This window comes from Dermacentor silvarum, chromosome 2 (assembly GCF_013339745.2).
Source record: "Dermacentor silvarum isolate Dsil-2018 chromosome 2, BIME_Dsil_1.4, whole genome shotgun sequence".
Taxonomy (NCBI): domain Eukaryota; kingdom Metazoa; phylum Arthropoda; class Arachnida; order Ixodida; family Ixodidae; genus Dermacentor; species Dermacentor silvarum.
The window spans coordinates 221,979,575-222,004,165 of record NC_051155.1 but is presented as its reverse complement, the minus strand read 5'-3'; the positions used below and the strand labels follow the sequence as shown (position 1 = coordinate 222,004,165).

Genomic DNA, 24,591 nt, shown 5'->3' with positions numbered 1-24,591 from the left:
TTCCTGAAGAGAATTTGGGCTCTTTGGCTTACCTAAAGCAAAAGAAATCAGCCGCCAAAGTAAAGGGAACATAGCTAGTTGAGTTAAGAATAGTATAAAGACTACACTCGGCATACACAAGTGGCCAACAATAACGCAAGTGTGCTGCTAGAAGAATGACGGGACATGACATGAAAAGGAGGTAAACCACCTTTAAAGAAACCCGTCAAACTTATGAGACCGAATTCTGTACGCTCTGCTTATGCTGCACTTAAAGTTGATTACGATATGAAGTGCTCAAATCTGCAGTCATTTAACTGAACAGTGAAGCATGTAGTTTTATTGCGATAGCAATTATATGGACACTTCAACCGGATTTCTGTCGTCGCCGTCGCCGTGAGGTTCCCTATAGATAAAATCTTCGCCGCGCGCTGTATGCCCGAGCGGAAGCGTGCGGGGACGCGCGCTATCACGGAGAGCGAACGCACTCAATCTCCCACGCGCAAGCAAGGAAGCGGGAAGCCAGCGCCGGAGGGAGCGGGGGGGGGGGGGGGGGGGGCGCACTTTCTCTCTGCCAACAACCGCGCTCGTCGCTCGCTCGCACCGTCGCTTATCTCCACACGGCTCTGACCTTTATGCGCCGTGCATTCGCCGCTCAGTTTCCGTTGAAGCGATAGACCGCACGTACCTTCGCCGCTGCGGCGTTTGCGCTTGCTTCCAGCGTTTTGACAGTCGTTGTCTGCAGTCATTCAGTGTGTTTTATTCATGTTTGTTTGTGCGCGCTCACACCACGCTTGTTCATTCAGTTAGTAATAGTCGGGCCACATTTTCCAACGCACGCTACACATGCAATGCTGCCCGGGTCGGCAGTGCAGCGCTACAGGTGTGTCCCTTCGCACGCGCTGCCCACGGTAAGCGCTTCTCATCAACACCACCGTTTCACACGCGCCTTCTCGTGGTCATCGAGTCTCTCTTCATGTCGGTCTACTTACGCCGCAGCACACCTGCTTACTTAATCAGCTCATGTTTACTACAATTCATATTGCTACCAAGGCCGCTCACCTTACTTCGTATGACATTGCTGTGTTGCTATCGCATTCATTGCTTCGCCCTTAGGGCGAAACTGTGACATTTTTTGTGAACATTTCATTATTCTTTCTTTCCCTCAATATCTACCTTGTACCTGTACCTATGACTAAGAGATCAAATCAGGTCGTATCAATCTCTTCCCTGCTTTTTCCCCACCAATACTCCAAACGTCTCTTGCTTATCTCAACTGCTGACCGGTTGATGCTTCCGTTCACTTTAAACCAAAGCGCTTCTGGCAGGTGTACGTTACCCAGTAGCGCACCCAGGATCTCTGCCAGAGGGGGGGTTGACAGTTTGCCAATACCATCTAAACAGCACTAACTTCGATTTCTTCACAGGAAATTGTCAAAAAAAAATGCGTTTTTGCGAGTGTGCAGACAATTGCGCGTCTTACATCTTAGTTGCAGTACTCAAATGCGTAAGGAAAGAAAAGGGGTTAAACATAAGCGGGGGTTAAGTCGGCCTCAGGGGGGGGGGGGGGTTACAACCCCCGAATCCCCCCCCCCCCCCCCCCCCGTCGGTGCGCCACTGACGTTACCTACTGTTCTCACTGGGTTAATCCCTTCACAATCCATTAGGATGTGTTGAGTGGTTTCCGGATCCTGTTCTCACTGGGTTAATCCCTTCACAATCCATTAGGATGTGTTGAGTGGTTTTCGGATCTTGCTGCAACATACACATGCCTCATCTAGTTCCGAATATTTGCTCCGGTACGTTTTGGCCCTTATGCAAGCGGCTCGAGCCTCAAATAGCAATAAGGCACTGCCCTTTGTGTTATGGTATAGATTTTCCCTTCTAATTTTCTTCTTCTCATTGTTGTAAATATCCATTGTCCTTTTTGTTTCAATCCTTTGCATCCAATTCAGTCTTTATTCCTCTCACTTTCTTTCTGTTGACTCCTGGTTGTCTATTTACAGTTTGAACTATCCTGTAGTTGGTTTCCAACTTTCTTGACCGCTTCCGCCATTCTGTGTCCACGCTTTTCAGATACAGATATACTTGTGTACTTTAGCCGCCCATTTATTTTCATCCATGTTCCTGAGTCTTTCTTCGAAACTAATTTTGCTCTGTGCTTCTCTGACTTCAAAAGAGGTCCATCCCATGTCACCTTGCACTGCCTCATTTGTGGTTTTACTATGGGTTCCCAAAGCCAACTGGTCTACTGGTCTTTGGTTAACTTCCAACGCCAACAAGATATCCGATTTTAAGCATAGAATGGCATTGGCGAACGTTGGCGCTGGCAACATTACTTCTTTCCAGATTCCACGCACCACCTCATACTTATTGTGGCCCCACAGTGCTCTGTGTTTTATTATTGCTGCATTCCGCTTCCCCTTTATTTTCAGATTATCTTGGTGGGTGCTTGAGTAAGTATTTACTTCGTTTATGTATACGCTGAGGTACTTCTATTGGCTGACTATGGGTATGACTTGTTGTTGAATTGACACCACGTAATTACTCGTATCTTCATTAAAGATCATAGTTCCTGATTTCTTTGTGCTAAACGTAAGGCCTAGATTTGTCGCTGCTTTGCCACAGATATTCGCAAGTGTCTGTAAATCTTTTTATTGTCCGCTAGTAGCACAATGTCGTCTGCGTGCATCAGTCCAGGGACAATTCTGCTGCCTGATTTGTTCATTACGCATGTAGAATAAATCAAACCCTCATTCGCTGTTTTCCAGTCGTCTTTCTATGCCCTTAACATAAAGCGTGATATTCTTTTAGCAAGGCGTATGGATAGATGGATGGATGCTATGAGCGTCCCCTTTGAAACGGGGTGGTGGATTGCGCCACCCCGTGCCAAGCATACCAAGCGCCATCTCGCAGCAAAAGCTTTTTTTGGCATTCCAAAAGGGTAGGTTCCTAATACTGTTAAAATAATATTTCGCTTTCAAGTCTCTTTAAGAAGTCCGTAGAATTTAGTTGGCTACACTGGAAGAATTTACTGTAACATAACAGCCATTACGGTCATGCAAATTTGGTGAAAATAGGGAGAACATGATGGTGCATGGCGTAATTAAAATTGTGTGGGACAAGTACAGCACTCGCTAAAAAATTTCCTTAAGTAAATGCTCTAAAGTGTCACATGCAGACGTTTCAAATGGGTGAGTCATATGCGCTCAACGTTTCAAAGTCTGTTGCTTAATTACAGGCAACTGAAATTCGTTATGCAACTGCTCGAAAGGAACAGCTTCACTGGAAATTAAGCTGTGATTCTGCAAGGTCGCCTTGTCTCTTTCTGCTTTCCGTTACTCCTTACCTTTTCACGAGTAAACATCAGCGGTTGTCCAGTGCTTGTCGTATCCGTGTCTTCTTTTTGTCTCCCGTCTAGTAATTAAACATGTCTCCTATTGTTCGTATTGAGAGTGTTATTTCAGCTCTTCGAAACATTAAATTGTGGTACGATCTCACAAAGAAGGTTTTAGTCACAATATCATATTTAGTCGCTCAGAGTGCGTCTTTTAAGACCCTATATACTGTAAGTGCTTGTAGACGTATGTGCATTCTGGGAATAAAATGAACTTACCGTATCCTGTGTATCGCTCCTATCTGAACATACTAGCAGCAGCCGTTTCAGTCACCGTTACCGGCCAACTTTGGTTGCAGCGAGTAACGACACCGTGACAAGAGGATCTGAGCTCACAGTTGCAACTTAATTCACGACAATATGACATATCTGAACAAAGGTCGCGACAGTGACGGAAAGTTAGTCCTTGCATAAACGTGTTACAGAAAATCTGTTGACTTCCATACACATTCTCTTGAGCTGCAGTAAACTAGCACGCATTATTTTTTTGTAAGGGTCGGGTGGGGCGATAGTGTTACTGCACTTGAACAACCACAGCTAATATTGTCTTGAGGTAAACAAGCATTCGCAAACAAGATTTAATATACTTTTAATCACTTTTCAGTTGCATACACAGTACACAGATCAGCGACACGCAGTGTTGTGCCTTATTATTCAAATAAACATCATCATCATCATCATCATCATCATCATCATCATCATCATCATCATCATCATCAGCCTATATTTATGTCCACTAGAATATCGGCTATCCCCGTTTGCTCTCTGATCCACGCCGCTCTCTTCCTATCTCTTAACGTTAGCCCAGCATTTTTCGTTCCAGTGTTCTTTTTGCGGTACTTAACTTATTCTCGAGATTCTTTGTTAACCTGCAAGTTCCGGCCCCATATGTTATATATACACAGGGTGTTCCAGCTATCACGCAGCACGATTTAAAAAAATAGGAACGGCGTTACGCGAAGCAAACCTAGTGCGTATTGTTTCCACTACAGTGGAGTAGCCACCAGTAATTTCTTGGTTACTGAGATTTAATTAGGTAATTCTAATTAATTATCTAACCCGAGCAGCACTGTCCTAATTATCAAAGTATCAATGAGAAGATTGTAGAGCAACATGAAAAACTCCCGATAGAGCTTTCTGTTGCTCAATACCTGCTACATAAATGTGTTTTTCCGAGCGTGAAAGAAGCCCACGAATACACGCAGATTTGCCGCGTGACTGGCCACTCGAGGCATTCTGCGCAACCTGTACACATAAGATCACCTTTGTGTGTGTGTGTGTGTGTGTGCGCGTGTGTGCGTGTGTGCGTGCGTGCGTGTGTGTGTGTGTGTGTGTGTGTGTGTGTGTGTGTGCGCGCGCGCGCGCGTGTGTGTGTGTGTGTGTGTGTGTGTGTGTGTGTGTGTGTGTGTATATACATACATACACACACAAAGGTGATCTTATGTGTACAGGTTGCGTTGAACAGGAACAGTCTCCCTGGAATTTTATAAATTGTACGTACGAAAGGACCGCTTGACGTTCGTAGCGATGTTCGTCTGGGAGGGAACAGCGCATCCCCACTGCAACGGAATGATTATGCGGTTTCGTCTATAGAACACGGAAGGCGCAGGCGGACATATGTGGTGCGTACAATACATGTGTGGTGCATAAGATGCGCGGAGGAACCGTTATCGAGCCGCATCTGGTCCCGAAAACAACCTCGAGGTCGCGTGGCTGTCAGGGCGTGCTGATGTTCAACATCTCGTAGATTCTTCTGTACAGGTTGCATCCGTCCTCGTGGAATCCCCATTCGACGGTGCTGTTTCTCGCGCGCAGTGTGACGTGCGTCGGCTGCTCCTTGGTGAACACGGGCCAATCGATGTCGCTCTCGGGCAGCTGAGGTTTCCTGCGTCACACAATACGCAACAATTAGGAAAAAAAAAAGAGTGATTGTGAGATATAATGGGGAAATATCTGAGAGGCCCTCGTTTACACAGCTGTCTTCCGCCGTTTCATGAACTCTGCAATGGTCAAAAACGGTTACTTTTAAAAAGAACATTGGAACAAAATTTTCCTTTTTATTTCTAACCACGGAGAGTACATTTTTACAAGGATTTGAATTATAGCCTAATCAGCACGGTAAATAATTATTTAGTAAATGGTTTGCTGAACCCCCTTAACTGACAACTTATCTCAAGCGTATCAAAACGTTAATATATACAGGGTGTTTCAGCGAACACTTTCAAAATTTATTTAAGGTTGTCTGTGGCACATAGCCCAATTCTAGTTATGAGCTGGTCTACTCAAAGATGCGGACATTACTTGCACAAAAATTGAAATGCATAATTGACGAATTAACAAAAATGCACTAATTAAGTTTTTACTTAATTACCTGATGGCCAATATTGCAATTTAAGAATTGTAGCCGTGGAGTTCGCAAGGCGAATCCACTTGAAACGAATTCTCAGGATGATACCAGTTTCGAAATATTAATTCCCGAACTTTGTGGAGAAATGCATTTGCGTTCCAGTTAATTTTGTGCTTCAATGCATAAAGCGACTAACTGGAACGCCAATGCATTTCTCCTGCAAAGTTCGGGAATTAATATCTCGAAACTTGTGTCATCCCGAGAATTCAGTTTCAAGTGGATCCGCCTTGCGAACTCCACGGTTACAATTCTTAAATTGCAATATTGGCCATCAGGTAATTAAGTAAAAGCTTAAGTAGTGAATTATTGTTAATTATTCGATTCTGCATTTTAATTTCTTGTGCAAGTAATGCCCGCGTCTTCGAGTAGACCAGCTCATGAACTAGAATTGTGCTATCTGCCACAGGCAACCTTTAAGAATTTTTGAAAGTGTTCGCTGAAACACCCTGTATATGGGCCATGCGGCAGGTTTCCTGTGCTGAAATAAGAATATTCAGGTATCAGAACCGCCCAGCATACATGATACGTTGCGCATTACAGGGTTCTACGAGTGCTGACACGACGTTTCCGGCTTGTCCTTCTTTTATTTTTATTTTTTACTAGTAGGTCCCAATTCTTTATTCTTTAGAAAATATATTGGCAAGCGTCAGGTCGCCCTAATACTTTACTAGAATAGTTGTTTTTATGAATCGGTTTCGGTATCGGTATCCAGGAGCTGGATGCATGATACATTGCCTCACTCCATTTCTGCTATCGCTGTAGCTGCCATATGGGAGCGAAGCCAGGAGAAACCCAGCGCAATATTCTTTTTTTTTTAACGAGCAACTTCACGATACGAAGGCTCAAAACCACACTACGTCAGCTAATTTCGATCCACGGAGAAAAGAAACAACTCGGAGGGAGCACCACCGGGCAAAATTCAAACTAGAAAAAGTTGGCCCTACACTTAAGCACATGGTCATGTCACGGTAAGTTTGAGTGTCTTCCACCGCCGCGCTCAGTGCTGTCGAAAAGACAACGTATGCGACAGCAACGTGCGGCACTCAGCACTCGCACGCTGCTAGATGATTGAACAATCTGAACAGCTGATTGAACATATGACTGAACAATTGCACGTTGCAAGATGAAATGACAGTGTGACGTGTTGACGAGGAGTGGCGCTTTTGTGCATGGTATATAACGTACATATGTGCATGGTGCAGGGTGATATGGGCTGAACACGTGTTGTAGTGAGGGAACCTCAGAGGAAAATTGAATGTGAACAACGACTGAGGAATATGGAAGAAAGTAAATGTGCTGGGAGAGTGTTCAGATATTTGTACAGGAAGAAGATTGATTCACAGTGGAGGAAAAGAACTAGGAAGCTTACCAGCAAGTACGCGACCGGTATAGTAAGCAACATGTCAAGCGCAAAGTCAGAGAGACTGAGACAATCTCATGGGTGGCGGCAATGAAAAAAAAACAAACAAAAAAACCTTATACGAGTAACTACTTAAGAGGAAAAAAAACGAAATCAGGAAGGAGACAATTTACGATAACTCAAAGGGATGAAAGGGATGCTCTTTAATTTTCGAAGCGACATCAGGATACCGTGGAACGCGCATTTATAAAGCGAGGTACAATAAGGAAGAAGAAGCATGTGCTTGCTGCGGTAAAGTTAGGGAAACGATGGAGCATGATCTATTAGAATGCGTCCAGCGGTCGATTTAGACACCGCTGGCCTCCTTGAAGCCCTTGGTTTCAGAGAGAGCAGGGGAAAAGTAAACATGTCCGCAATAGAGATGAGTAAGAGGCAACTGGAAGATTGGTGGAAGTAGGGAAACGACAAACCACGGAGGAGTAAAAAAACAAAGTTCCCCATTGGGGTTTAGAAAGTTCGGTAATAAGAATTCCTTGTGTTTTTCTTTTTTTGATGACAGGTAGGACATTAGGCAATATAATAACAAGAGCTTGGTGGCGCAACCCATCACCCCGTTCAAAGGGGACGCTCATAGCATCCATCCATCCTATGAAATTAAGCAAGAGAAGTTTAGAGTATGGGTGGGAAAGAAAGCAGGGAAGAGATTGATACCACCGGATCCGTTACAGCTAGGCATAGGTAGCGGTACAAGGTAGATATAGAAGCTTTTGAGGAAGAGATAAAAGATTAAGGAGATGTATACAAAGAAAAGGAAGATGCTAGAGTGAAAAGCATGTATAGCATACCTGAATAACTCAAGCAGGCTAGGTGACTATTTGTCACCGCCCCGTTTCAAAGGGGATACAGCAATAAATCATCAGCATCGTATCAAATTATGAATATTTCCGAAATAAAATGCTGAAGTTAGCGCATCGTGATGTCTATACATGTCCCCTCTCTCCTTGTTCGCCAGCATTAAAATTTTTTCCACGTTCGAATACCAACACACCCCACACATAGTGATGAAAACTGAAGACGACGAAGAGGAGAGAACGCGCACGGCCGCTGGATAAAAAAAAGAAAAAAGAAAAAAAAAGAGTTTTTTTTTTATCCAGCGGCCGTGGAACGCGTGAGGCGAAGGCTCGCGCTAGCGCCATCTTGCACAGTTGGATGAATAAACCGCAACCGACGGACGTCAATCTCTATCTCCAACATATTTTTTGGTGCCGTGAAACACGGGAGAAGACTGGCGTCCCGCACCGACGCTGGATCGACTGCGACGCCAATATGCGCCAATAGTAATCTGATCCTATATATAGCAATAAATGCATACGTTGCAAGAAGCGACCGAGAGACAAACATAAGAAAGGGGAAAGGCAGGGATGTTAATCAGATGGGAAGATCCGGTTTGCTACCCTACGCTGGGGAGAGAGGGGAGGGGGAGGTAAAGTGACAGCGAAGTAGAGATAAAGAAAGAAAGGAGCACAGACACACGATCACAGTCGGTCACTGACACCGCATACCGTCACTGCACAACACAATAGCACTTGCAGCACGTACTATAAACATATGTTCACGCTACAGCCGCTTGTCCAAGTCTGTTGCCCTTAAAAACTGCAACAGTACCCTCGTCGCCCTCCGCTGCGATGGCTTGGGATGTCGCCATTCGAAAATAAGTCCCTCTGTTAGAGGTATTTGGTGAAAGCGCGCTATCGCGATTGCCAGCGACCGTCTCTGTAAATTGTAGCGAGGACAGTCACAGAGAAGGTGTTGAAGAGTCTCCTCGCTACCACAGTCATCACACGAGGCGTCATGTGATGGCTGGGATGCAAAGGCGTAGAGAGGAGTCTAGGTTGTGCAGCCAGTTGCTTTGAAAACATCCTGCATTCCACGGGGAGAACGTGACATCACGGGCGAGCATTCGAAGTTTTCTAGCGGCATCTGTCCTTCATAGCGGTATCGGCTTCTCTTCGTCGCCTCTTCGTCGCCTTGAAGAGACGACTGAGTGGTGTTATCGGCGTGCTCGCTCCCTATGACGCCGCAGTGACTTGGAAGCCACTGAAATGTCACGTTGTGTCCTGTCTCAGTCAAGGTATGGATTAGTTCTCTAATCTCGAATACCAGTTGTTCGTGTGGACCACGCCGCAGGGCTGATAGCAAAGACTGCAGTGCTGCCTTCGAGTCACTGAATATTAACCATCTTCGAGGTTGTTCTTGGCTAACGAGACGAAGTGCAGCGCGAAGGGCTGCAAGTTACGCAGCCGTCGATGTCGTTGGGTGACACGTCTTGAAACTGATGGTGGTGGCTTTCGCTGGGAAAACCACGGCTCCAGAGGAAAACTGGAGAGTTGCTGATCCATCAGTATAAATATGTACGTGGTCGGCGTACCTCTCGTGCAAAAGGAGCAGAGTTAGTTGTTTAATAGCAGGTGATGCTCAGATTTCTTCCCGATTCCTGGTAAGGTGAGGTGCACTGCAGGTCGAGCCAAACACCATGGAGGAATAGATGACTTAGTTACGGGGGTGAAGCCTGATGGAAGGCGGGTGTAATAATACGAAATCGTAGTACAAAATGATGCCTGCGGGTTTTCTGACGGTTGTGTTGCCAGATGATGGGAACGGGCACGGGCAAAGTGCCTAATGTGCACTCTCAACACTTCCACCGCAATGGGTGCTTGTGTGGGTTGGTCCCGGGCGATTGCAATATTCGCACTGTCGATGTGCATTTTGGCAAACCCAGACAAACCCTGAGAGCCCGAGCTTGAACAGCCTGTAGAGCACGAATATTTGTCTGGCAAGTGTTATTTAGTACGGGCAAACTGTATCTCAAGAAGCCCCTGCACAATTCCAATATTGCATGCAATGACATTCCCCAAAGTCTTTCCGCCAGAAACTTGAAAAGCTCTGTTTCAATTAGGTCATGTGCGGGCTCCATGAGAGATCTCTATCAATGATTATGCCAAGAAATCTGTGAGACTTTTCATAAGAAATTATCTGGCCATTTATAGAAATGGCGTAGGGTGTCATTGGTTTGCGAGTGAATGCCACCAGTGCACATCTGTCTGACGAGATTTCAAGACCTTGTTTGCGGAGGTATATAGCTGTCAGAGTAGCAGCTTTTTGAAGTCTTGCAGGTATCTGAGGCCGTGTCACAACTGAAGTTCATATACATATGTCGTCTGCATACATTGATATCTTGATCGCTGCTGGCAGATGTTCAACGAGATCAATGAGTGGGAGGTTGAATAGGGTGGGGCTTCGCGTTGACAATACTCTTTTTTGGCCCTCTTTCTGCAGACAGAGATGAAGCTATCATCCGATGAGTCTCCACCTGACACGGAGTACAACTCAGTGTTCCTCGGTGTCACTGAGCATGCTTTCTCTCTTCCTCGTGAAGGACGGCCGTGATGACCTCTGGCCAGGAGGGCCTCTGGAAGGCTTCGCGTCCATGGCCACAAGGCAGGGAGCCGAGGCATCAAGGAAATTCCGGAGTATTCGCCAGAAACCAGAGAACACAGATAGAAGCGCTCTACCAAGAAGACACTTCGTCGTCGTCCCCCAAGAAGCGACCAAAGTTGCACAAGCGCATCGGGAGAAAATGTTCAGCAAAAGTTTGGCAAAGCACCCAAATAAGAACGTGTCCATTGAAATCAATAGGGAACTATGCACACTGGGCCGAGTCCACCGAGCGCAATGTCACGCGTGTTCGGCCGGCTTTTCGAGAAAGAAAAAGTGAAAGGGACGGATTCGCGCCTTGCGAAAGCTGTCTGCGAGACGCAGTGTTCCCTTGTTGACCCTTTTCTTCCTCCGTGTTTTGCTGTGTGTCACGACGGCACGATAATATCGATCCATTTATTTCGAGCTTCTAAAGGAAATCCATAAAACAATTCTAGTCGTTCTTTTGCAGTTCTAAGGATAAATTAAACATTAATTCTATTGACTCTCTCTTTAGAATTCCCAAAGAAACTCAAAGCAGAAGGTGAGAACTCCTATGTACGGTCTCTTCAGAGCTTCTAAAGCGGCTCAATATAAGGATTTTATTTAATTTGGCATTTCGAGTTTCAAAAGTTACCCCAAAAGCTTTTGAAAATCAATACCCGATTTCAATGGATAGCAATTTATGTAAACACAATATAGTTCCTCGAAAAAGTTTGAAATATTTTGAAAGAATCACAACAAATTTTCTGTAAGGCGCGCGTGCTTGGTTGTCTTTTTGGAGAGCCGTACTGTTGCCGAAAACGCCCAAAGATGACGGTCAAAGTAAGAGAATAGCCCCCCTTATACGGACCACAGCAATCTGATGCACACACTATCAATACTTCCGACGTATACTGCTGACGTCGATAAAGGTGTTTGATGGGCATCCCAAATCAACTTCGACTTGTTTTGGTAGAAGACATGCGTGGCAGAGCGACGGTGATGGCATGGGAGTGGCTCTGTGTCATGGCGTCACGGTAATGGCAATGACGTCACGTCTGGCATTTTGAGACCAACTTTAGCAACAAATTAAAATATCATACATGTGTTTCCCAAACTTCGTACTTTCCAAGTGTCATTCTTTTACGTGCGATAGGCGTGTGATAAGCGGTTTCCATATCAGTTAGAAAATATGTGTGAGCACTTCTGTAAGTAACGAGACAACTACATTAAAAAAAAAGAAAATGAAAAAGACATGAGTTGCAGATCTATGTAAAAAATATTTCGCGTTTTAAATAAAAACCGCATGCACCTATACGCGTCTGGGTGTCTCCTCAGCCACAGAAGAACCTTATACGACAGATCACAGGAATACGAATCATACCAGTAGGAAGTAACTCCTCACTCACTCAGAACCGTGCGTCTATAACGTGAAAGTAGCATGACCAATATACAGAGTAAATATATATAGCATCGGGGAAATTACTAATTTGGCTCATTCAAAGGTGGACTCGATGACGCACGAAATCTATTTAAACAGTTAATTGACACGCGTCGTGCTATTCTGCGGGGCGTATCCATCCTGTGAGACAATCAGAGATGACAAGATGGCGTGGTTGACAATATGGCAGAATTTTACAGCGTCCGGAATCGAGTGCATCCGGACAAGACAAATGTGCTACTTCCTACTTCTGCGCAGCACACACATAATGTTCCTTAAAAAATTTTTTTTTTGGACAGCGCACAGCATAACACGCCCACGCCCTTTCTTCGTCCTTTGTCATTTCGATCTGTTTTCAGGTTCGTAGAACAACGCACCGCCCTGCTTAAAGGAGCGGTACAAGGCGGCACGCTTGTTGAATGCTGACGCCTTCGACTAATAGCTGCTAACGATCGACACCCGCCTGCTCCTTCCCGGAAGGCTCGACGATGACCCTTGAGGCCGACAAGTCAACAAGGGACGCCGCACTTCTGCACTGAGAGCGCTGGGCGAGGATAGTCGTAGTGGGTCTTCCTTGCGAGCTGAGGGACACGCCGCATATGCTGCTGCACCTCCTCCTCCTCCTCGCAATACCAAACTGACCACCGTGCTAAGCCCACTCTGAGTAATTTAGCGAATGAATAAGTGGCCGCCAATGCCATGCGCGTCGCGTAATTACCTAGTCCGGTCCAGTTATCGGTGAGTCCGAGAGAATTCGCGGGATATTTCCGGGTTGGGCGATCGAGGTGTAGGGAATCCGAATGTTGTTCGGAGAGCTGTCTCTCTTCCGTGTTTCGGTGTGCATAGAGGCGCCACTGCCTCGCTCGAGTGGGCGGGGCTGCTTGCTACGTTGAGTTTGCCAGTCACGGCTTGCTGCGCGGGTGTATACCTGAGGTGTATACGAAATGCGTTGTTCGGAATTCCCTCGAAGTTGGAAGATCCGAGGGACTTCTTCCGCCTCCCTAAGGGACTCAAATATTTAACGACGTTCGCCTCAGCGTGCAGTGCTGTAGAGCAAGAGCTGCGCGAAGTCGGCGACGTTCAATTTTTGAGGATGCGAAGAAACGCTGCAGGTCCACGAAAGGAGCGAACCTCGAGTGACGAATGCCTAGCAAGCTCTTATGTTTTAAGCATGATGAGAGCCGCCACTGGTGAAGCGAGTTTCGGACGGCTATACTGAGCTGTGTTTTGCCTCGGGCGTGTGGATAGCTGTGCGTTAAGCCATACTGGGAGAGGGACGCGAGCTGTTGCCGCCGTATCTAGTAAAACACCACGGCGTAGCGCAATTCTAATTGGCATGAGACACTAAGGTTTGTACATGTATTATCCATGCCCAGCCTATAATACAAATAAACAGTAATTCGATTAAAGGGTTAAGGTCTTATGTACATAGACCGGGCAGACAGCTTACGAACTATATGAACTTACAGACGTAGACTCTCTATGCCTGCCTGCGGATTATAAACACATTAGCGACAGTCAATGTGTGCAGCCAGACTGTTTATACACACATCTTATAGACATTCTGTGTACAAAAGTGGACAAGAAGTTTAAGGCATATGTCCATAAATCTACAGGTAGCCTAGGTATGTGGATGCATGGTCCACGCAAGTGGATACACAGAAAATACTGACCCATCATCATCATCATCATCATCATCATCATCATCATCATCATCATCATCATCATCATCATCATCATCATCATCATCATCATCATCATCATCATCTTTCTTATGTCCACTGCAGGACGAAGGCCTCTGCCTGCGATCTCCAATTACCCCTGTCTTGCGGCGGCTGATTCCAACTTGTGCCTGCTAATTTCCTAACTTCATCACTCCACTTAGTTTTCTGTCGTCCTAGACTGTCCTTCCCTTCTCTTCGCACCCATTCTGTATGAATGTGTGGCTGCCAGTTGTGCGCTACCAATTATCTACCCTACGCATTACATGGCATGCTCAGCTCCATTCTTCTCTCTTAATGCCAGTTAGAATATCGACTATCCCCGTATGCTCTCTGATCCACACCGCTCTCTTTCTGTCACTTAACGTTACGCCGAACATTTTTTGTTCCATCGCTCTTTGCGCTGTCTTTAACTTGTCCTCGAGCTTCTTTGTTAACCTCCAAGTTCCTGTTCCATATGTTAGCACAGGTAGAATGAAATGATTGTGCACATTTCTTTTTAATGACAGTGAGAAGCTCCCGGTAAGGATTTGGTAATGCCTGCCGTACGCACTCCAACCCATTTTTATTCTTCTGTAAATTTCTTTGGCATGATCAGAGTTCGTTGTGGGTAAATGACCTAGACAAACATACTCTTGTACACACTCTAGAGGCTGACTGCCGATCCTGATTCCTTGTTGTTGTTGTTGTTGACCTGAGTGGTTGTGGCGCATACCCACAGTGGGGGATTGGCCATGAATCAGGTGGTTATATTCGGTGTATAAAAACAAGGGAATTAACGACTAGAACACTGGAGTTTAGAAAGGAAGATTTTGTAAGAGGAGAAAAAAAAACTAATTAATAATAGGTTTAAAAATAAATGAATAAAAGAAACTATAGATGGGAAGGGTGACAATAAGTTTAGTATGGTAATCGATTTGATTCAATGAAGATAATTTTGGATTGCCAAGCAAGCATTTCTGTGGCTGAACCCAATAACTAGAGGCTCCAAAAGATAGGATTACAGGCTCCGATAAATCTAGGCAAATATTGCGAAGCGGGATTTCCAGTAGTCTTTTCTTTATTGTAGAAAAACGCCTGTAAGACAACAAGAAATGGTCTATTGTCCTCCGCTTCGCCACAGAATGAAGCATAATGGTGAGGGGACCAGACCAGACCTGTGTAAGTAAACGTTTACCGTAGGGATACGGCAGCGCAGCCTCGTGATGGCCACTTCAATTTTCCGGGTTTGACAAAAATCTCTGTGCCAAGGGTATAGAAGATGTCTATAATCCAAATAAATTGTTAGTTCTCTTCCCACGCTATTGAACATCATCTTTGTCTTCTGCATATTAATCTTCAACCCCACTCTTACACTTTCTCGGTTTAGGCCGGTCATCAATAATTTGTTGTAATTCGTCCCCATTGTTGCTGAATAGGACAATGTCATCTGCAAACCGAAGGTTGCTGAGATAATCGCCGTTGATCCTCACTCCTAAGCCTTCCCAGCCTAATGGCTAGAATAATTCTTCTAAGCATGCATTGAATAGAATTGGAGAGATAGTGTCTCCTTGCCTGATCCATCTCTTGATAGGTAACGTTGTACTTTTCTTGTGGTGAACCAAGGTAGCCGTGGAATCTTTGTAGATATTAACGCGACAGCGTTAAGGGCCCCGTGTCGCAGAAAATCCGGCGTACGCGTCGGCGTGGATGTCGGCGTCCGTGGCGCAAAAAATAATCCCCAACTACCCCGACCGCGCAGGCCTTCCACGTGGTGCAAGGTTTTGGTGAACAAAAATTAAATTTCTCGCAGTGAAATTTGTCAAAAAAAAAAATGGTAAAGTACGACTTTATTATTCGGCGTCGGATTCGGCATCGGATTGTTTACCAATCGGCGTCGGATTGTAATGTGAATGTACGAGAAAACATAATTCTGTTACGAGGAAACTTAAACACAAACCCCTTTTTCCAGCATTTCTACCATACCAACAACGGCGCGCTCGGGTAGGCTACTTGCGAAAATCTTATCCAGATGGCACTCGCATCCTCGGCAGGTCGGCAGATTAGGGAGCCTACATGCAAGCGCTGTTTGGCAGGTCAAATTGGGACTTGGCCTGCCTAATGCTGTTTGGACACGCGCGCGCGTCGGGGCAATAGCAAACAATTAATAAAATAATAAAAATAGGGGCTAGGGCTTTCATATTTTAATATAAGACGACATATATTGCCCCTAAAAAAACGTCTTCCCAGCAATGCATTTCTGTATAAATGTGAAGCCGACATTAGGGGCTCGGTGTAGGCTTGGTCTTTGTGAAGCTGGCTTTCCCACGTTCTCTGTTGCGGTGAAGCTCACTGAAACAAAAATGCGATGATGCTAATGGAACGCCATCGCGTTCCATTCTTAAAGGCGAAGCTTAAGCGTCCTCAAATTTTTTCCCAAGATATTCACGTATGCCTCCTGGACTTCTTAATTACGCAATGCCTATATGACTGCTGGTATCTCTACTGAATCAAATACCTTTTCATAATCTATGAAAGCCATATCGACAGGTTGATTGTACTCCGCAGATTTGTCGATATAAGAGTGGAAAGGCAGGGAGGTTAACCACGCACGTTCGGTTTGCTATTCCGCACTGGGGGAGAGGGTATAATGGATGAAAGCGAGAGAGAGAGGAATATCACGACTACGAGGAGCCCAGATACGCAGTGTGCTAGCTGCCCGCTGCTGGGTGACGTAAGCCGAACGTTGCCCCGAGGGGCGCGGATTTGCGCTCTCTGCAGCTTCCCAGTTTCGGTTTCGCGAGCTCTGACAACTGCATGAAATAAGTCTTGTCACAGTACTGCGGGTAATCGCATTTTCCCAGATTCAAAAGTTGAAATGGCTCGTACAGAGAGCTCGCGTCAGTTTCCCAATTACGATGAGCCCGCTGAAACTAAACGTTGAAAAGTTAATAAATGTTTGATTAATTAGCGACTAATTAATACGTACCACCTGTCACACCGCGGTCGGCACCGCTGACGGCATGTCTCCGGAGTAACTGTCCGTTTATTTCAGAAGTGCTATGCTTAAATACTACATAAAGACTTCGTAGAAACACTCTGTAGAGTAGCCAGCCGCAAGAGACGACGGAAAGTGCTGTTTCTTTCGCTGCCCATCGGCTCTTGTGCACTGCTATTAGGTTGCAGCAAACATCGAGGCTTCACGAAGGTACGTAGTATCTGCACATTGCTCGCGCAAGCTCATCGACGTGCACATGAAGGGGCGATTGATGAGCAAGAACTCGCACGTCAACGACGCCGTACGCAAGAAAGACCAGAACTTTCTACGCAAGTCAAGCTTTAAGTTGCAGATTTAAGCAAATAGCCTTTAGTATGTTTTTTTAATACTGAATAGTGGCAGTATATGCAAATACTGGAAGAAGCAGTTTCGTCATCACACTGCAGTTGCCCTTCAAATCCGGTTAAAATGAGCCAGCTTAAAGACGCGACGCTGCAAGAAACGCGACCGCGTAATGTAAAAAAACGACCGAAGAGGGCGCTCGAAAATTCTCTCCCTGTCGAGCGCACGCTCCCACGCACGCACGCATTCTCGCTAGCTCTCGCTCACTTGCTCAGCAGCATGCACAAACGCGAATGCACTCACGCCCACACTCACGCATAAGGACATAGAGGCCAGCGCTTTGTCTCTCGCACTAACGAGAAAACTTTGGTCCTGTTCCGGGGTTTCCCGTTAACAAGCATCGATAGCGTCGCCAGCAGCGTCAATAAGATCAGACAGCGAGAGCACGGGAATGAGGTGCTTCCGCGCTGCGGCCGGGCTATACATCAGTGTCACCAGTCGCATTAAAGGCGGGGCAGCCGCTTGATTTGGAAATAACGAGGATGAATAACGCATGCATTGCGGTCGCGTGGATCTCCGAAGCGCGCGGCGCACCGCGATATGCTAAAACTGCCGCTGTCGGTCGTTAAAACTCCGCTTTGGCGAACGAGCGAGTCCTGAAGATTTCATGTTGACGGTGGTGGCCGGGCGATCAATCACGCGCAGTCTGCACGACGGGGTTTACTGTGACTCGCCGTGGCAAAGTTTTGCATGCATTACTCTCCGTTCTTTTCGTTTCAGTCGTACGTCGCCACTTTTCCTATATACCCCGTTTAAATCCCTCGTCGCAGTCCGCGATCAGCGGCATAAACCCCACGGAACAAACCCTTCAAACCAGTACTGCGGAACCTTACGTTACGATCATGTCTAAACCAAAGAGGGGAGAGAGAGAGAAAGAGAGAGAGAGCGACAGGGTGGCCCTCTTTGTGAGCCAGAAAATTTGAATACACTGAGGTAGTTAGCAACGAGAAAGCTTATTGGAATTGACGTGCAAAGCTCGACAAAGACTCAGGGCTGGCGCCAAAGTAGATGACCCCTCCCCCGTGTATGGATTTACGCGAGCTCTTCGTGCGTTTATGCAGTAAACCTTCATTTGAACTAAATTTGAAGGTTAAGGGAACTCAAGAAATGCAATCAGCTTCAAATGGCGGCTCGAGGCGTATTTTGGGATGTGGGTAAGGATCGAGTATGGTGATAAGGGTAAGGATATATGACTCACTATTATTAATTACCGGGATTGCGGCGCTGCACAAGACGAGCGACGATAGATTACATAGACAAGCGCCTGTCTACATGAGTCGCTTCTCTCACCACTCGTATTTTGCTGCTCCAAAAGCCTGGTCATAAGAATGCGCCAACTGTATAGCCTAGCAACGAGTTTTATTGAAGTCACTATATGAAAGGTTCCCGTGCGAGGCTTTATAGTCAGTCGAGTGACTCTTTCACATTACCCCGTAGCCGGACGCCGTCCTCGGCGGACGTCACCGCCTCGGCCCGGTGCCTAGCTGTGACGAAATTCAAGTGAAACCTAAATACATGATCTTACTATCGGTACGGAGGTGTAATTTTTCATTGAACTGGCGGAGTCATTCAACTGATGTCCTGTCAAGTGTTATTTGTACTACTTCGACGCGTGATCACCCGAAGAACACGTGCGTAGTATGTTCGAAGAATGCTAACGACAGTCTTGCGCCGACGTTCGAAAGCAGCGGAACGCTGTCATCTTGCTCCTTGGCGCAAGGGAGAGGTGGGATTTATTATGTATTCACATTTATAACTAAAACTGGGTTCCGACCATCTTAAAAAAAACGTTTTTGTTGGGCCATCACATGCACACCCAATGTATTAACGACAGGAACAAAGGAAGATAAGAAATCGAAAAGAAATGAACAGTAGCATATATCACGGGCACGAACAATATATAGTATGATGACTATAGATCACTACCTTGTCAAGGAAATCATTTATTATTTTAATGACTTCCAGACACGCCGGATTATACTTTCGAGTTGCCCGGGAAAAAATAATTAGAGAAAGATAAGAAGGAGCCGTTAGATTTTATGCATTTCATTACTTTAATATTGTCACGTGGTATATAGTGACGGTCGCAGTATTCTTGCTGACTCTCGGAGGAAATGAGAACGGATCAGTGAACTAGCACATTCATCAGACAAAAGTAGGCATGACGTACGTCAGCTTTGATAGAACGAACGCCTTCATTTCGCAAACTTCAGGCAGGTGAATCTCCCATCTCATTCCGCTACTCGGGACATATAATGTCGTCCTCCAGCTTTCGCTTCTCGTGAAAATTTGTACTTTCGCTCAACGCAGGTTGCAAGATAATAAATTGAATAAAAAAAAAAAAAAAACGGAAGCAGAAGTCCGAGTAGGGGGGATTTGGCGCGTAAAAGTGAAGACATCAGCTACCATATTTCACACGGTGTTGACATTGGCAAGAAGTAGAGTATATATATATTGATGGTGCATATAATGCACGCACGCAGGCCTTTGGGCGAAGACGACGAATCACTGGGGCTCTCTTTTCTCGTTTCCTGGTCCGAGGCACTTTCACGCGAGAACGGTTTTCGGAATATTCCTATTTGCTTTCCACGAGACAGGTGGTATACGTGCCTCCTTTTCTTGTCTTCTTTCGCGCAGGCAATGCGAAGTATAGTTGAGCATGCAATCTTAGTGAGCCAGGTAGATTGAAACACGTTCGCGCAAGCCTAGGTCTATACGCATACAAATCATGCACGCAAGGAGCCCCAAAATAGAAGAGCCGCGTGCTCGTGCCTACGCAGTCGCCACGTAACATGTGGCCCACACGCAATGCTTGGCTTGCGAAGCTATTGTAACTCTGCAGTCCACGTAGATAGGCTCTGCAATAGCGCCCACTGGGTGTTACACGTCTTCTGCAGCAGTGTAGCCATCCGTCGTCAAGGCCGTGAGGTGTGGCACTGGCTAACACTCCCAGGTTTAGTTCTAGTCGATAAACATAAATACTCCCGGGAAGTGGATGGGAAAACGGGGCCGCGGTAGCTCATTGCACGCATAATGCGATGACGTGGGTTCGTTCCCCACCTGCGGCCAGTTGTTTTTTCATCCACTTTCATTTCCATTAATTTATCATTTCTATAATTCAATTAATAAGTACATGTAATTTCCCCTATGCTGTCCTTGGTGTCTTCGTTTGTTGGCGTTATATGATCCGAAATGGCAGTTACCTTGAGCCGACGTTTCCTAGTGGCTGATGAAGAATTAAGAACCACCGTAGAGAATGGTTCGCGGCGCTAAAGCGAATGAAGAAGCAAGATGTAGCAGGTGGGCTTCACTGTAGTGTCATCACAGGGTGCTTAGTCAGGACGCGCGAGGCTAAATCACCGCCGGTCAATTCCTCTTTTTTGCCCCTCCGATGGGCTGCTTTCAAAGAGAGAGAGAGAGAGAGGGGGGGGGGGCGGTATTAGACCACGGTGGGTTTGCTGTTTGTGTCCTGAATGGGGCTGGGCCTATAGATAATGTGACAGGTGTTGACACGCTTGTTTCAAGTAGCATCGTCTGCTACACGGGGTGGCGTTGGCAGCGAATGAAGAGATTGAGATGAGCATGCGTGCCACTAAGCATGCGACCGAGCAGGAGAATTGATTGATTCAATAAATGTTTTATTTGATTGGATAACAATGTGGTCTAATAGGCGCGATGCCAAGGGCTGTTATCTACAACCGCTCTAATAGCCCGTATCCTTGGCTTCTCGGCCTTTTGGCTAAGATCAAACCAGGATAAAAAAAAAGCTAAGACGAAATGATGCGCTGTCGTTCTTGTTCCGAAGGCCTTTGTCCGTCGCCTACGACGAAGCCTGCTCGCTGTGTTGAAAAACGCCCTCGCTTTTAGAGCAGGGTCACTTCTTAGGTAGGAGCGCAACACACACCTTCAAATCAGACACGTTTATCACCTATGGTGAATTCTGTCGTAAGCGCGAAATCCTGCACTCTACCGCCACAATAGTTCTCCGTAACTCGCCGACCATTGAGCATAATATAGCTGCAGGAATCGTCAATAAACTTCCCGAAACCGTACTGCTCGCGTCGTGTAATTTCTTTGAAAACACGTCGCAGACGCAGCATGCATTGCACTCATGGAAGTAGGCCGCAATGGCCGTGTGCAATATACTTAAGCAATACATGGGCAGGCGGGCGGGCGGACGGACGGACGGACGGACGGACGGACGGACGGACGGACAGACAGATATGCGCGCCCACTGAGCCACCCCTACTGAGAGTTAAAGCTGTACATTGATCAGGGAGTTGGATCTCAAGACATGTTCGCAAAGCTCTGCCAACACTGAGGTGGCTTAATCAGTGTTGAATGAGTACAAATGAGGTCAGGTAGGGTGTTTCTTATTGAAAAGTTTGGCGAGGTGCTTTACTTGATATGTTTTTTTTTTCAGACACACTTAAGCATCCTGAGGGGGTTAGTTTCTTAGGTAATAGCGTGTATCAGAAGCTTAGAACGCGGACGAGAGTTAGTTTAATAATTTTACTTCTTTACCAATCGCAAAATAAGCATTGCTTGTGTTAAACGCCAGTAATTTCACGAAAACATAAGTAACGACACTTCTTTCTTTCACAGAAACGCTGACACTGAAGTTTGCAATGGTTATGCTTCTCAATATGTACTTGTTACAATAAAAAAACATTGTTACAAGACACGTAAATGAACGCCAATGCAATTAAGGTTTCATCGTTTGGGGAAGCCCTCCAAGCTTCAAGAGGTTGTGCAATTACCGTGTGAGTATTCAACTAAACGTGTTCATCCTCCTTTGCCAGAAATAAAATCACAGAATAACAATAAAAAAAAAAAGATATCGTGACGCCCGTAATGAAGTGAAGAAAAATGAACGCAACATTAGATGTACATTAGGCTGACGACAGACACATCTGCAAAAACTTTGTGCAGGGTACTCAAGACGAGAAAAGAAGGCCCAATGTACGTGCAATAACGATATCGGGAATCGACTCAACGAACACCGCATGGATGTTTGCAATCATTTAGCGCTTGTGTTGAAAGTATAATAGAAAGTATAATTCCCCTGGCCGGCCACGCATGGCGCAATACCATACAGAGGCGTGTAGTCCAGCTACTATAGGCCAAGCTTTCTCACCTTTTGTTGTATGTAGCATGGTGTTATTAGGGCCAGTGTTACTTAACAATTCTATTTCAATGCTATTTTTTTTTCGCGCTTCGTCAATTGTCCACCTACGATATAACCGGCATCGGCTGGCCGTGAACGGCGGATGATAATAAAAGAATGTAATCGAACGAAAGCAACCAGTACACTTAAACGGCCTAGGTTTCATTATCGGGACTTCATCTCACTGATTCACCGTTGCCAGCGAGTGTGTGCATCTCAATTTTGTCGCCAATAATAAGAGGTATAAAGATGAGAATACCAGTTAAACGGCGCATTATGTTTAGTTACAAGAAGCACGTGCACTCATCACGAAATGTGACCATCGTCTTGGTTTAAAAATACAATAAATAATAAATAAAAAAAACAGATGAGCGGTGAAACTTCAGTGGCATCTGATTACATAGGCTGCAGACGAAGACGTTAAATTTATCGCATTTGCTGCACGTTCCGTGCATACGAGTGACTGCACAGGACCTCGTCAATATGGCTGTCCACACATCTCGCAAAGGACTACCCTCGTCTTGCAGAGGTCCGGTGCGTGTCTCACAGAGTGTATATCCATGTCGTGAATACCAAATCGCTGTTTTGATCGACCGTCCGATCGCGAGGAATTATTGTTATTTCGCCATCCGCTGAGCTAAACATTCCGTTTTCGTCCCGAACGCAAAGACTATTCTTCCTCATTGCCGAGACACTTACCCAGTGTTGACGTACGTGCCGATGACTCGCATGCAGAGCAGGCTGAAAGCTCGGTCCTCGTCCGTGTGTCGGCTGGGGAATACGAACGGCAGGCCGAAGAAGTACTGCACGTCTTCGAAGTGCATTGAGCCCATGTATGGCGGGAAGCGGCCTTTCTCGGACCGGTAGTCCAGCATGTAGAAGTAGGCGGGGCGATTGGCCTTGGCGAAGAGCTCCGCGTGGAACTTGGTCGGGCAGAAGATGAGGTAGTCGCCCACCATGTCCATCAGCGACCGGAACACGCCTTGCCAATCTTCGTCACTGGTGACGTTCTTCTGGTAAAACTCCCTTATCATCGTTTGGACGGGCTCGGGCAGCACTCCCAAGTAGTGCTTAAGAGCAAAGTCGAACGCCTGCTTCCTGGTCAGCTCGGGCATCGTGGGGCCGAATAGCACGTGGTCCTTGTAGTACAGGAAGGCGCTGCCTTCCTCCGTGGCTGCCCCCGTGAGCAGGCTCTCTAAGGGAATGAACATGCTCTTCGACAGGCTCGTCAGGTCCGGCAGCGGCAGATACTCGTCACCGAAGGCGGGACGGAAGGTGACGAGGTCGTCGGGAAACTGGGTCTGCTCGGCGTCGATTATGGCGTCAACCGACACCGAGCGCAGACACCGGAGTACTTGGGCCGGGTGCGTCTTGGAAGAAGGCTTGTTGGAGTCCAGGCAACCCACGTGCCTGGCAATCCGGTCGGCGAACTCGTGACCGACTTTATTCATGGGCGGTAAAAGCCAGAAGTTGCTTCCGCTGGCCATGATGGCCCTGCGGACGAGACCGACGTTCTGCTGCGACAGGAGGAGCGAGCCAATGGCTATGCTACCGGCACTCTCTCCCCACACCGTCACTCTTCCCGGGTCTCCGCGGAAGTGCGCGATGTTGTCCCTTATCCATCGGAGGGCCAAGTTGTGGTCCCAGAGCGCGTAGTTGCCGGTCGATGTGCCCGGACCGGTGTAGAGATAGCCGAACGAGCCGAGCCTATAGTTGATGGTGACCACCACGACGTTGCCGACCGCCGCCAGCTTCCTCCCGTCGTAGTCGGGATCGGAGGCCGTGCCAGTGCGAAAGCCGCCGCCGTGAATCCACGCGAGGACACCGAGAGTGTCCTGGCCGTCACCCAGTGGGTACCAGACGTTGAGGAAGAGACAGTCCTCACTGACTTTGTCGCGAGGCACGAGCCACGACACCGGAGGCAAGGAACCGTTGGCCTGGGCGCAGGGGCTACCGAATTCGAGGGCATCCACAGTGTCCGGCTGCCACGGTCGAGCTGGCACGGACTTCCGGAAACGAAGTTCTCCGACGGGAGGCTCGGCGTACCGTATGCCGAGGAACTGTGCCACGGACGCACCGTCCACGTCCAGGAGTCTGCCGCGCACTTGACCATTGGTCGTCTTCACCGTGACGTAGTTGGTCGTAGCGTCTTGGGCTGCATTCTGGTTCGTCGCGCACAACAGGAGCGCGGTGAGCGGCAGGAGGCTGGGATGTTTGTTGCCGGACATTGCGGGAGCGCGGCTGTTTAGCCGAAATGTTTCTTGCAGGCTTTAAATCGGGGCTT

General features: G+C 46.7%; 1 protein-coding gene across 1 annotated transcript; it reads right to left on the bottom strand.

The window, feature by feature from the left end:
• Positions 1–4,810: 4,810 nt before the first annotated feature.
• LOC119440722 (cholinesterase) lies at positions 4,811–24,535 on the bottom strand. The gene is made up of 2 exons (XM_037705606.2): positions 23,007–24,535; positions 4,811–5,261 (listed from the first exon to the last, which is right to left on the bottom strand). The coding sequence occupies exons 1-2, from the start codon at positions 24,533–24,535 to the stop codon at positions 5,093–5,095; spliced, it is 1,698 nt and encodes a 565-aa protein (XP_037561534.1). The 3' UTR covers positions 4,811–5,092.
• Between the last annotated feature and the right edge of the window lie 56 nt (positions 24,536–24,591).